This window comes from Podarcis melisellensis (assembly GCF_964234715.1).
Source record: "Podarcis melisellensis genome assembly, chromosome: 3".
In the NCBI taxonomy this organism is placed as follows: Eukaryota; Metazoa; Chordata; class Lepidosauria; order Squamata; family Lacertidae; genus Podarcis; species Podarcis melisellensis.
In genome coordinates, this window is record NC_138530.1 from 98,805,962 (window position 1) to 98,820,860 (window position 14,899).

Below are 14,899 nucleotides of genomic sequence, written 5' to 3' on the forward strand. Positions count from 1 at the left end.
ACTGTGTCTGGTTCTTGGTACCATATTTTAAGAAAGGTGAAGGCACTGGGAATAGGTTCAGAAGAGAGCAATGAAGATGGGTCAGGGATGTGGAAAACAGGTTCTGTGAGGAAAAGTTGAAGAACTGGGTATGTTATGCCCAGAGAAGACTGGTAGGGAATATCATGTCTTATATTGAGTAAGACCCTTGGTAAACTTAGCTCAGTTTTGGCTACACTGACTAGCACAACACTCCAGGATTCAAGCAGAGGTCTTTCTCAGCCCTATCCAAAGATGCCAGGCATTGAACCTTGGCCTAACACATTCAAATCGGAAGCTCTACAACTGAACCACAACCCTTTCCCAGAATACAGCACTCTTCTAATGCTATGAGAGTCAAGAGGGAGGACTAGATCTGATGAGCTTGTTGGACAGGAGAAACTTCTGAAGGGTAAGAGCAGTTTGACGATGGAACAAATTAAGTTCCTCCTGAGCTTGTCTAATGTAGACTTTATATGAATACTACATCTAGCATAAAACACTGTTTGAAATAATAGCAACAATGATAACCGTTTCTGTTGTTTTGCTAACCTACTTATACTGGCAATACAAACTTCATCCCCTCTAGGATTATTTTTTGTACTCATTCAATCTCAAACTTCTTTTGATCTAAGTGATCAGAACTGCAGGAACTTTCTGAAGTTTGAGAATGCACTATGAAGTTCTTCAGCTCGGATTTAACATCAGCTTCCTCTGGTTTGCCAATAATATTAACATAAATCCTATTCAATTGTTTCCTGCTTTCATGTACTCTGTTTGGCGGTTCAGGCAAAAAGACCTTTTTATCTTGTTTGTAAACCAGCAATATTTACCATCTTTGGGGACTTATTATCTTCTCAGTGTAAATAGAATGACAAGATTAAACTCCCCCACAAACTGGGATGAGATGATCATACACCTCTGAATTTAATCAAAGTCTTTCTGCGCCACAGCTTTCTTCCTTCAAGGGAAGAACTGTGGCAGTTTTGAAGAAATGTACGTATGATACAAATAACAAAAAATACAATAAATTCTATGCATATTGGGCATTAGATTCGAAGAATAGGGAATTCTAGGTTAAAGGTTTTCATGCTTTTCTGAGGTGTAAAAACATATAGGAGACAGAAATAGTACACCTATAACAAGCTGTTACAATAGAATAAAAATTTAATACATTTTGGACCAATAATCCACAGTTTCCATTTAAACCACTACAATTATGAGTATGACAAAATGGCTGAAGAAATAATCACCCATCTGATCATGCATAATTGGGAGGCAGGGAGCAGAATGGCAACTGAAGACCTGGCCATGGATATGTGTTTGGATGGAGGTGTGAAAGAGGGCATAGAAGCTGCATGTCTTCAGGATCATGAATGAAATAAGCAAGACCTGTGATCATACAGAAAATGTGGGAATGGGACCAGCTCATCTTTGTAACGTGAAATGGCTACAGTGTCACAGGGCACCCAATTTTTCATCAGATCTCTAAAGTAAATGAGGGGCAGGAATGACAGGTGTTAGTCAAATCTCCCAATCTACAGCCTGCACTGAACTGCTTCTACTCTGGATGTTTGCACAAGAGTCAGTACTTTATGCACATGCAGAACTATTCATTTATCTTGTGAATTCATTGTGCAAACCCCTAACCTCAAGCTATCACAGGATTAAGAAATGTAGCCACTGCTAAGCAGCTGTGTTTTAGATGCTACCAAGAAGCTTCCTTCCATATATGAATTGCTCTAGTTGTATTAGCGGCACCAGGAAAAAAAAATGTGTAAAAAGCAACTGAACAACAATTGATGGAGATGGTGAATCTGTGGTTATTCCAATTACACAGCATCAATACTAATTGCAGTTCAACACATAAACAGTGAAGAGAAAGCCTATTAAAGTATACGATCAACACAGAAACAACAAAGAGTTTTATGGTACTTTAAAGGCTAACGAATTTATCATAGAACAAGTTTTCCTGGACTAGAATCCAATTCATCAGAAGCTTGTTGGCATGAAGGGAGAAAAAGCCTGCAAAAGGTGGAGTTAACTGGCAATGAAATGCAAGAAGTAGCTTGTAACGATTCAATTAAGAGTTTAAATATATACAAAACAAGTACAGTGACCATTAATAACAGCAGCAATTGGTTCCAACACAATTATCTTAGCATTACTAATAAATTCACATCTGTACTGTAGTGGAATTTTATATATATATATATATATATATATATATATATATATATATATATATATATATAGACTGATAACTCTTGTCATTAGTTATTATTTACCCACTACACATTAGAGTTTCCCTGTGAAATTCCTCTGTTGGAGAATGGCAACTTGCCACTGGCACTGCCATTCAGAAATGGCAAAATGCCAAGACTGCCATTCTGCAACAGAATGGCTGCTGTTCTTGCTGAATCTGAATTAACAGGACCACCCTCCCGGAAGGTGATCGACACAGTGGTGTTTGTCAAAAACCAAAAGAAAGTAGTTAATAAGATACTTGACAGCTTAAGTGTTATAGGAAGAATATATCTGTTATTTTAGCTTTCCTTTTATGTTTCTCTGAACAATGTAAAGTACTGCAATTCCACAAATGCATGGTATGTGTCTACTGAAGTGAAATGTTACAGCTACTCATCTCCCTCCTATCACTTAGAGAATATGAGAGTACCATTTTTCATGCTCAGTTTTAGCTCTGTCCAAATTATTTATAAGCACCACTGGAGTTCACAATTTCATTTTTAGCTCTGTAAAGGAACACAAGAAATCTAATAAACCAGGCATTGGAGAGCACTTCTCATTGTGACAACTACCTTCAAGATGCTAATCAGGCATAAAGAATGAGGTTGCATTTATCTGGGAGAATGTATGATTTTCCTACTAGGCAACTATAACAAGGTAAACGTAAAGGATGCCTGGACGGTTAGTCCAGTAAAAGGTGACTATGGGGTTGTGGTGCTCATCTCGCTTTCGTGCCGAGGGAGCTGGCGTTTGTCCACAGCTTTCTGGGTCATATGGCCAGCAAGACTAAACTGCTTCTGGTGCAACGGAACACCATGATGGAAGCCAAAGCGCATGGAAACACTGTTTACCTTCCCTGCTGCAGCAGTACCTATTTATCTACTTGCACTGGTGTGCTTACGAACGGCTAGATTGGCAGGAGCTGAGACAGAGCAATGGAAGCTCAGCCCATCATGGGGATTCAAACCGCTGACCTTCTGATCAGCAAGCCCAAGAGGCTCAGCACCACCCGGATCCCGACTATAACAAGAGGATAAGGTGGTTGGGTGATTATTATGGGTACCTGACAGTGCCATTGTAAACTTCTGTGCCCCAAACTGGGTCTGGGAACACATTTATCCATCAACAGAGGACATCTGTTAGAAATTGTGCCTTAAACAAGGACAGTAGGACCATTCTTAAAATTGGCCATGAACCTAAGAACATAAGAAGAGCCTAGCTGCTGGATCATGCCACTAGCCCATCAAGTCCAGCTTCCTGGTCTCACAGTAGCCATCCAGATTCCTGTGAGAAGCCAGAAAGCATGACATGAGTGCAACAACATTCTGCCCACCCGAGGTTCTCAGCAACTGCTATTCACCAGTCACGACGGCTATTACCTGTTGATGCTGAGTATCAATTCAAGTCTTTCCATAGGACATATAATTTTGTCTAGCTCAAGCCCATCTATTATATGGCACGACAGCAGTGGAAAACTAAAGCTAAAGAGTCACAATCACATTATTAAAAACAAATACAGATTTAATAAAATTTGGAACCAAAAAGTCATAGCAGCAAGAACCATAACAAAAGGCCTCGGCCCAGTATACCTGAAGGAGCGTCTCCACCCCCATCATTCAGCCCAAACATTGAGGTCCAGTGCCAAGGCCCTTCTGGTGGTTCCCTCCCTGCAAGAAGTGAGGTTACAGGGAACCAGGCAGAGGGTCTTCTTGGTGGTGGCGGCGCCCGCCCTGTGGAATGCCCTCCCATCAGATGTCAAGGAAATAAAGAACTAGCTTACTTTTAGCAGACATCTGAAGACAGCCCAGTATAGGGAAGATTTTAATGTTTGTTGTCTTATCATGTTTTTAATATTCTGTTGGGAGCCGCCCAGAGTGGCTGATATAAATTATTATTATTACTTCATAATGTGCATGAACATGTTTTGTAACTTAAGAACTCCTTCCTTTCTGATTGTCAACTGATTAAGGAAAACAAGATTATTTAAGACTCAGCCCATGCCTTAGAGTCTTCTAGATCCTAGAACTTTCCCAATCAACTTTGCAAATGATATTGTTAGTGACGTGCCAGGGCTTAAAAAACACATGGCCTCCTCCATCAGCACAGACTGACACTCACTGCTGTTGCTTCCACCCCTTCTCATGCAAGGGGCATGGCTTGCTCAGATTACGATGGTCATGTTGCTGGATAAATACAGTGGCTTAAATGCTTCTGGGAAGCTCTCAAGCTTTTCAGATGGACATTTCTGCCAGACTATACACAGTGTGAGGAGGCAACAATGAAACTGACAAATGTGCACTTTAACTGAAAACTGAAAGTGGGAGGCAGGTATTGGAAGGTCTCTTGAACCCAGAGATGCTTTCTAAAGGACATCAAGAAAGATCTGAAGTCCTTATCTCCAATCTCAATGCTTCAGTGAGATCTGAGATAAAAGATCCCTCTAATTGCTCTCCAGATCAAGAGAAAGCACTCTGCCTGCTCTTATGGATATCACTCTCTAAAGAACAAACAGATCAAGAGATAACATTGTGAGAGCTGGTAGCACAATTCCTTTAGCAGATGGCAGATGTGTAGCCATCACTTTCTAGATCCTCTCAGCCCTTTTCTGATTCAGATCTTAAAATCACCGAGTTAAGATAAATAAATGAATTAAGTCTTCCCAGAATTCAACTGCAATTCTTTTTTGCATCTATTCAGAATTTGCCTTCATTCTAAAAAAAACAAAACACTGTTTTGAAGCAAATGTGATGTTTCTGTTCAATACATCTGTAAATGCTATTGACTAAAAAACTAAACTTATTTGTATCTATTCAGGAAAGTATAATACAGAGATTTAAAATTCCACATTTTCCTAAAACTGAATGCCTCTACTACAAGTTTCAGTGTTTTGGAGTGTGCAGTCCCTAATCTCTGCTCTCTCAAACTCACATGCATCATTTAGTACATTAGGATGACACAGTCTTCTCAATCATTTTCCCACACAGCAGGCCCTAATTTCACAAACATCCTGTTTATTGCAGTTCATTACCCTTCACATGTAGAAATCTTTACTCTATAACGTTCCATGAGCTCCTGGTTCGCAAAATGTCAGAAATGGATATTTTAGGAAATCAATCTTTCTAGGAAACACCATTACACTTGCCTAACAACCTTAAAAATGAGGGATATTTAAGGCAATAGAAACAGTGTTTAACTTCAGGAAAAGAGCAGGCATGCTTCTATGTGCTAGCTAAAAGATGCAAAACTAGGTACATTGGCTATATCAGTAAATGCAACTGGACTTACAAGCTTTTTAAACAAGTCCCTTTGGTACGATCAGACAAGAACATAGATAAAATGTTTATATGTGCCTGTTGGTTGATAAGCTATTGCTTTTGCTTACTTTGTGTGAAGTTTTCCTACTGTCGATAATACATTCCTACTTTGTCTAATCAGTTCACTAATGGAATGAAAGAGCAATAAAAAAAGGACTGGTCTTCGGAATACACTATGCAACAGGTGGAAGAATTTTCGTGGCAAATCCCGTTGCTTCTTATTTCCGTATTCTAACTCATAAAATATTGACTACTAAAAACTGTTTTCTTTAGAAGCCTGCTTTCCTTCATAAATACATTTTCCTGAAATTATGTTAACTTACCACTGTCTAAGGAGCCATATGTTTGTTTCCTTAAATAAGTATTCTGAAAGAAAATACCCAGACAGGGATGTACTTGCTAGTAACCCATTTCATTTAGTCAAATCATTTGGTGCTTCTCTCCTTGAGAGGCGGGCTACTAAAAGTAACACGATTTAGAAAATGAAAACAGGGAGGCAATATGGAAGGTGAACACATCACTTATTTGAAGCATCGTATTTTATTCTTATCATCAGAATGTAGGTGTCACACATCAAAAAGCTTCAGACTGAAGGGCAAACTAATTTTTTCTTACTCTTCCTAATAAAAAAGGACCATTATAATACAGAAATGTTACTGTAGAAATTGAATGTAATATTGTTCAAGCTAACTGAATGATATACATAAACAAACAGAAAAAATGTGGAAACCTAGCACCTAGATGAAAAGATTTTGCTAGAATTATTTTCAACCAACGTTAGGGGGAAAGGCTGTGTGTGTGTAGGAGAAAGAAAGTAAGTAGGTGCCAATGTAACAAAAATAATTTGAGATGTTTCCTTCTTTTTGTGGTGAGCTATTGGACTGACACCCCACTTACATCTTTACACAGAGCCATGGTAATCCTTTAATTGCATTTTCATTAATATTAAACCTGGTGTCCAGCAGGATAAAAATAAATTGCTTTGGTGTCAAGTAACCTGGCTGAAGTGATGTGTACAATTATTAATATTCTTTCCTTATTCTTTTTTAGACAGTAGCAAAAAAATAGGTCATCAAGGCTGCAAGCCAAAGATCTTCAAGGAACTTAAAGCACATGTGCAATTTGAGAGCTGAGGTGGGAAACCCCATCAAGCACCTTACAGTTTTGGGGCAGCTATATGAATACTAGAACTTGTGTGAAAAATTCAGAACTTCTGGATCAGGTTAATTGGGTTTCACTTATACTATGTGAAACTTATCTTAGCCCAGGCTTCAAACAGTGATTCAGAGTCCAGGAGTAGAGACACACTATGGGGGTTTAACAGCCTCCAAATTGGAAACACCCTGGGCAACAGTCCTGGGCTAGGACCTTCCATGGAGCCATTACCTTCACCCCAAACATGTTTTGATTTCCTCTCCATCTTCTGAAGGCAACACCTGGCTAGTCACAACTATGTGGAATTCAACATTTCAGGCACTAGGACTTCCCTTGAAGCATGTCCATCTAGTCCAAAAGGGTAGGTGCTGGGTTAGGGAGACTGGTTTTAAGGGCTCAGCTGGGCACCAGACCATGTTGGAGCAAGTTGTGTGCTTAGATCCATCCAAGTCAATTTGATCGAATCTGATCCTAGCTATTGGCAGCCTGTTTAATGACAGCCATCCCTATGACCACCTTTGGCTGGTTCTGCTGCACCCTCAAAACTCACTCACAGTCAGGGCAATATTGATAAGGAAAAAGACAATTCCCAAAAAGGTTGAAAGAAATATAAATACGTCCCATTTTTTTTTAAAGGTAGCAAGCTGACCTAGCAACAAATTAAAAATATGAATGAATTTGTATTTACTCTTAACTGAATTATTATTTCCAATGCTAGCAACCAAAGTATATGTATTACATTGCTGTAAGAAACAAACAAAACTGGTTGATTTGTTTTAAAAATCAGACTGCATCTTATGCAAAATGCTTAGCATAATACATTGCACAGTACCTTCCTGCATAACACTGAATGCATATTTTTATGATCACAGAATCAAGAATAGTATTATCTGAAGTAGTGCACATTATTACACCTTGTCCCCTTTGTACACCTTGTCCCCTTTGGACTCTTTTCTTAAGTCCAGCTAAACACTGCTGCTATTACATTATGTTGCATTGAAAAACATTTGTCCAGGCATAGCCTATACATTAGCTATTACACAGTCAAAATTATTTCCAGGGCAGAGAGCAAACCCTGGTAGAGAAAGACATAATGAAATTCAGCTACAAGCTAAAACTAAACAAATAATTCTAAAATGACTATTTTTTTAAAAAAAAAATAGCTTAATGGTTTAATTATCATAGCACTTTTAAAAATCATCCACAAAATGTTTAGCGAATGCTAAAATAAGAGTACTTCTTGGCTGAAATAGGCACCACAATCTTAGATTTGTAGTATTATTTCTTAAATTACATACTAGGTTAAAAATAAAATATAATATTTCTTGTTAGCAACTCCTAAATAAGTCTTAAAAGCATCTTTCCAACTCTTCCTTCACTGCAAATTTAGCAGTGTATGGTTTTATCACAGTACAGTTAATCAGATACTGCTGGGCTGAGGGGTTTTTTGTGTTTTTTTTGAAAGACTTCAAGCAACAGAATTCAGAAATGTTTGCATAATTTTGGGAAAGATTAGATGAAATTGCATTCTGATTGTTCTTATTAAAATCTGGGAAATTGACAAAGCTAAATATAATAAAACTCATTTCACTGTCAAACATGAGTTTGCCTGCAAATGTTGCAAATGCGAGCCATCTTACTTGGAAGCATTCTTTAACTATGTATCTAAAAATAGGCTTGCTTTTTTGCTACACGGCAGCCCAGCACGAAGGAAATCTACTTTAATTTACCCCCTGCTGCTACTTAAATAGCTATGGCAAATTATACAAAACATGATTTGTAGGAATACATTTTATCAACAGGTGCAATGGATTCAGAATTTGACAGCTCAAAAGGATTTTTATTGACAGAAGTGACTGAAATTCTACTGCATATTATTTGCTCATTCCCTCTGTAGGACAACATTGCATTTACATTGCACCTGAAGCAAGGGTGTTGGGGGTTTTTTTGTCATTCTTTGCAAGTGAAAAGAAAAAGAAAAAGAAGTGTACGGATGCATTGCTTTTATTTATTATTTTATTTCGAGCTGACTCCAACGAAGACAATGCACAACTTGCCCTCACAACTATCAAAATTGGTTCCAGAGAGTGTGTGTGTAGAGCAGGCATCGTTCGTTCGGCTCCCTGAATGACTTTGTTGGATGCAATGCTTAGATACTTTGAAATTTATTTATTTATTCAATTTATTTATTTCTATGTTTTTTTAAAAAAAAATATACGCTGCCCTTCATCTAAAGATCACAGGGTAGTTTACAATATAAAAAACACAAAATGCATAAAATAATCAATCAATCAATCCCTTCCCACAGTGACATGTAAAATGCCATGAATCATTTAATCAGCCAAAGGCCTGGTTGCATTGAAATATGTTTGCTTGGTTGCCTATAGATGTGTTACAGAGACGCCAGGCAAGCCTTCTTGGGGAGAGCATTCCACAAAAGGGCAGCCATTGCAGAAAAGGCCCGTTCTCATGTAGGAAGCACACAAAGAAAGGCCTCAGGTTATGGTTGCAGGGTCCAAGTTCGTTCACATGGGGAGAGGCGGTTCTTGAGGCATTGATATCCCATTATATCCCACCCTTTTTCTCTATGGAGTACAAGGTGGTTTGTATGGTCCCCTCCACCAATTTAATCCCCATAACAAGCTTGTGAGGAAGGTTAGGCTGAGAGTGTCTGACTGGTCTGACGTCACCCAGTGAACTTCACAGTCAGGTGGGGATTCAAATCCTTGTCTCCCAGGCCCTAGTCCAACACTCTAACCAATACGCCACACTGACCTTCCCATGTTCATGCAGCTTATGACCTAACAATGGTAAGCTTTTGAATCTACTGTAATAGTTCTTATATTACAATGAACAATAGGTAAAGGGACCCCTGACCATTAGGCCCAGTCATTACTGACTCTGGGGTTGCAACGCTCATCTCGCTTTATTGGCCAAGGGAGCCGGCGTACAGCTTCTGGGTCGTGTGGCCAACATGACTAAGCCGCTTCTGGCAAACCAGAGCAGCGCACGGAAACACCGTTTACCTTCCTGCTGGAGTGGTACGTGCTTTTGAACTGCTAGGTTGGCAGGAGCAGGGACCGAGCAATGGGAGCTCACCCCTTCGCGGGGATTCGAACCACCGACCTTCTGATCGGCAAGTCTTAGGCTCTGTGGTTTAACCCACAGCGCCACCCACGTCCCTACAATGAACAATAAAAACAAATAAACAGGGATGTGAGGGACTCAGTCTGAGTAAGCAGGGAAGCCCAAGGCAGATCCTTCAATAATCCCTCCCTGAATACAAAATTCTTGCCATCGTCGGTGCAGACATCATGTTTTGAAGATCCATGCAATAGTAGTGAACAGAGCCTTTCAGCTCTGAGAGGGACCTGGGCATCATGGTGGGCCCCCTCCTCTAACAGTGGCCCCTGGTGGGCTTGCCTGGCTGTAGGGACAGCACTCAAAGCAGTGCTCATCTAGCCATCCTTTTAATTTTCCACAATTCACCAGAACTGCACATTACTGAAAATATGTAAATAACTAAATTTAAGACTGGAAAAATAAGAAACTCAGAGAGTTGATATGACAGATCCTTCTATCCCTACTCTGCCTAGAAAAAGGCCTGTCTTGCCTCATCTGTTCCCAGGCTTTCTCCATTCCTACCTTAGTGCTCTGTACCGTAAGAAATATTTTGAATGTTCTTAAGCTGTTGGAGGGGTTTGCTTTCCAAATTAGATAAGTAAACACCACTAATGAGCAACACAAACATTTTCCTTTCAGGCTCACACACAACGGCATTGAAATATTGCTCTCATTACTTACTAATAAATCCTGTACCTGTTTTGTCTGACACATTCTTAAGTACTTGGCTAAAAACTAAGGTAGAAGAACCAAAGCCACTTTTAATGTGAGCAGTGTATTAATTAGGAATATTTAACAAACTCCTTGGGAAGGCCCACCTTAGAAGCCCCCCAACACCAGAGTTGGGCTGAACTGCTACAATATGTCACCACATAAAGCCGGCCAGCCAATCAGCAGATGTGGAGCACTTCAAAGATAGCCATTTTGTTGTGGAAAAAAATCACAAAAAACTAAGATTAGCTCAAAGGTAGCTAAACTACACAAGAAAGCTGCTGCTAAAGCACGGTGCTTGTAGTATGGAGCTTTGTTAGCAAACTTTGCAAAGCTACAGCACTATGCCCCATGGGAATTTCTGTTTCTAAAGAAATGTAGATTATCCCTTTGCTTTTCCTGAAAGGGCAAATTCTGCTTACCTTAAGGTTGAGGTGCAGTCTTATCAGACCATACACCTGGTAGCTCCATATAAACAATTTCCTCATTCCTTTTTAGCAAGCAGATTCTTGGACTCAGTAAGATGGTCATATCATATTACACCATTTACTACATACACTTTATGAACATTTCTGCTTCTAAAATCTGGGGAAATGAACTGGACAGTACAGCATTAATCCTGCATGATGCAAAGAAAACTGAAGCAAAAAAATATAGCACGTATGTTTCTTATCAAGATACCCATATATAGTACATGTTTTCCACCAGCATATCCCCTGCAGCAGGGAGGGTATGGATTTGAATAATGCAAACACAGAGAGGAGGGCTGATCACATGGGCCTTTCAATGGGAATAAGTATAAGGAATAAGTGCTTTTGTGATTTAGCTGCAAAAGCACATAACCCTTTTTCTACAGACAGAACCCTCAAGGTTGCGGACTACATCTAAATGATGGAACCACATGGAAAGAGCCGACTGCATAAATACTTGCCAAGGAAATAGTACTCAGTGAACGACCCCATTCACTTGTGCCCTCGCATATGATTCACTCATAGAAAAGATGTCCCAAAGTTTCTGCAGGCCTGTCTTGAAATGTTAGGAATCTGACCAGAAGCGGCATGATGCAGCATTATCCAATTAAGATTTAGGGGTGCCAAATACTATCGCAATCAATCAGTAGAGAATGAACTAGGAACATAGGAAGCTACGTTATACTGAGTCAGAGCTTTGGTTCATACTGCTCAGTCTACACCGATGTCCCCTCTAGCTATCCCTTATATTGCACATTGATGCTATCAGAGTTGTCACACACAATCTCATTTTCAATACTGTTTGCACTTGCAAGAGTTTTGGGGAAGTCACAACGCTTCGTTTCCAGTCAATGCATATCTTGTAACTTGTTATTATCCCACAATTGTCTGCTTTCTTTTATCCCTTTTTTGTTGCAATATAGCTCCCAAAGGCAGCAATAATTTGGTGGTCTTTGCCAATCAAAAAGAGAAACTAATAAAGCAGAATAAACCCACCAATCAGCTAACTTTTTCCTCTCCTGCTACAGTCCTGGGCTAACTCTCTGAGAAAATGCCTGATCTACTGCAATTTCCCACTTCATTGAGCAGGGTCCCATGACCCTCAAGACAGCCTTTTTGGGGCACTTGGGGACTGCCAGTGAAAAGATGGAGGAGGAAAGTCAGCTTCTAGCTACCTCTTTTTACAGATCGATCTCTGAATCCATTCCTGTAAGAACAGAGGGTGCTTTTTTATGATCCATGGACAAAGGTTCACTCCTAACAGCAAAGTCTGGTGATTTGTGCCAACCACATTGTACCCAAAATGGGGCACCTGAGAAACAAAAGGTACGTATTAGCATGCCCTGGGGAACCCAACTATGTATAAAAATACTGTTAAAGAAAGAGAGAAAGACAGCTAAGGGGAAAGCCTTCATTCCGATGAAAACTGAGCTTGCTCAGGAGTAATGGAATGTACGGTAGTAGCAGTTTTAAAAGAAAAATGAATGAGGTGTAGCAGGAGTGGATTGAAACAGTACTGGCTGTAACACCCTGTTCTAGTTTACTTTTCTAGCACAGACTAGTTGCGTACTTGTCTAGAATGACTTCATTTATTCATTCTATCAGAAATTTACCTTGATATACAGCTTTGAATCCAGGTGAGCCAATGCTGTCATCCGACTGCAAATGGAGCCACATTTGGTTGCTCATGCTCACTATGAGATCAGGGACACTAGAGCCAGTCAGCCTGTAGATAAAAGAAACAGTAGCATCATGCACAGACACAAGTGTGATGCCTTGTCATATCTGCATTATGCTCTTCAACTTGTGTCTTCCAGTTACAGAGTGATTGCTCCACGACGACTCCAGGTTTGGGAGTGAAATGTCACGCTAGAACAAAGATGCTAAAGGAGGACCTGCCAGTTATAAGAGCTCTATGAAGTCATGGCAGGTAGCGAGTGATATGTTTGCATGTTGAAATCAGAGGCTGGCATGAGTCGAAAGTGTCAACTCAAATGGCAGGTGTCGGAGTCCACGGTGAAATAAGGCAACTTGTAGACAACACAAGATTGTCAGCAACAATCTGGGTAGAGATAGCAATTACTGGATTTTATTAAGGAAGCCAGAACATTCTGTTCTCTCAAGAGAGGAATGCGGCGAAAGCAATTGTCCTTATTTAAATACCTCCGCAGGCTACTGGCTTTCTACATTATGTGCACTTTCCGTATGAAATCTGTGACACTTAATGGATGCATCTAGCAGCCTATACCACCACTCTTTTGTTGCACCATTTGCATCGTGGAAGGAGCTCCTAAACTTTCTGCAAACATTTTTTTTTAATAAAAATAAATCCCACTAAGAGGGAAGTCACTCCCTCTGCCCTGAAAAATTACCATTAGCATAAGCCCAAAATGCCAATGCAAGCCCCATAGAAGTAATTGTTCTTGAAGGTAACTGAGGTAGCCTATGCTCTTTGAACATGCTCAATTTATTGCCCAGTGTGGGTCTCAAACCCACGATCCTGAAATTAAGAGTCTCATGCTCTACCAATTGAGCTATCCCTCCAATTATCACTGAAGTCCCAATGTCCTTGTGATGAGCACAATAGTTAAAATAAGGCTGTACATCTCAGCACAAAAGGCAGTGAGTGCTCTTCCTCAACAGGCACACCACTGTAATTATGGGTCTTGGGGTAGACCCAAGCTTACTTTCTAGCTAAAATTAACAGCAGGCCTTTAAAAATATTAAGAATAAGAAGCACTAGCTCCATCTCCAAAATCTGTATGTGCACAGTGTTAGCTTTTTAAATATATATATATATAATTTTATGCATTAAGTGGTTTTACTTGTTTTTCCTTCCTGTTGTTGTTCCATCCCAGTTCCTGCTCTGTGAATGTACTTTCCAAAGAGTCTTTAGACTTTAAAAAAACAACAACAACTGCACAATTTAAGCTAAAAATGAATTTTAAAAACAAAGTAGTAAAAGTGGGGACCCTTTCTTAGAGAAGGTAATACAAAGAGTAAAAAATGAATGTTATTGTGTACTTACACATACAACACTGTTCTGGTATCTCCCACTTTTCCAGCGTCTCCTACTGTCAGGGTGTCGTATCCTCTTTCTAGCTCAAATTCTTCAAAGGCAAGCTTTATGACCTGTTAGGATAGGAAAGGACCACATTTGTCAGCTGATCACATTTTTTGCAACTGTGCTTTACACTGTAGTATCGTTATTTTGGGGGGCGAATGATAATTTTTGGGAAAAAATTCAGTGAGCGGTTCAAAATATATAGATTTGGGTGTGATGAATTCAAATATGCCATACCAATAATATTTTTTTTTTCTAGGACAGCATTTGGCTTGGTAAGTCTACGATTGGTGAAGAAGCACATAAACCAATTTTTTGGAAAACCAAAGAAATTTAAGTTCACCTTCTAAAAATGCCAGGTAATGCTAAATAATACAAATACTAATGAATTCTGTTGGTCCTGTTGGCATCTGTCTGTCTTGAGAGACATTGGGGTGCATCTCTGGGGATGCAGGCAAGTGCTAAGGAATAAACCCTACACAAATCCAGAGTCGAGTATCTGAGGTGGTCGTACGGTTTCTCCTTCCAGCAACTCTTGCAACAAAGCTGGTGTCAAACATATTGCTCTGCTTTCATTTGGACCAATCAGCAAGGCCAGAGGGCAGCCCAGGAGCTCCATACACACTGCCCAGGCTTGTACCATGGAAAGGTCACTTAGGTACTGCTAGTGCAGCAAAACCGACATGGAAGGCAGCAGTTACAGTGGTACCTTGGGTTAAGAACTTAATTCGTTCTGGAGGTCTGTTCTTAACCCAAAACTGTTCTTAACCTAAAGCACCACTTTAGCTAATGAGGCC

General features: G+C 39.8%; 1 protein-coding gene across 2 annotated transcripts in view; it reads right to left on the bottom strand.

Annotated features, from left to right (window-relative positions):
- The window catches only part of CSMD1 (CUB and Sushi multiple domains 1), a 355,527-nt gene that overhangs the window by 230,220 nt on the left and 110,408 nt on the right, over positions 1-14,899 (bottom strand). For both annotated transcript variants that reach the window (XM_081905886.1, XM_081905887.1), the window contains exons 6-7: positions 14,067-14,170; positions 12,652-12,764 (exon numbers count right to left, since the gene is read on the bottom strand). In XM_081905886.1, coding sequence (XP_081762012.1) covers positions 12,652-12,764; positions 14,067-14,170 — 217 coding nt within the window. The remainder of the gene's footprint in view (positions 1-12,651; positions 12,765-14,066; positions 14,171-14,899) is intronic.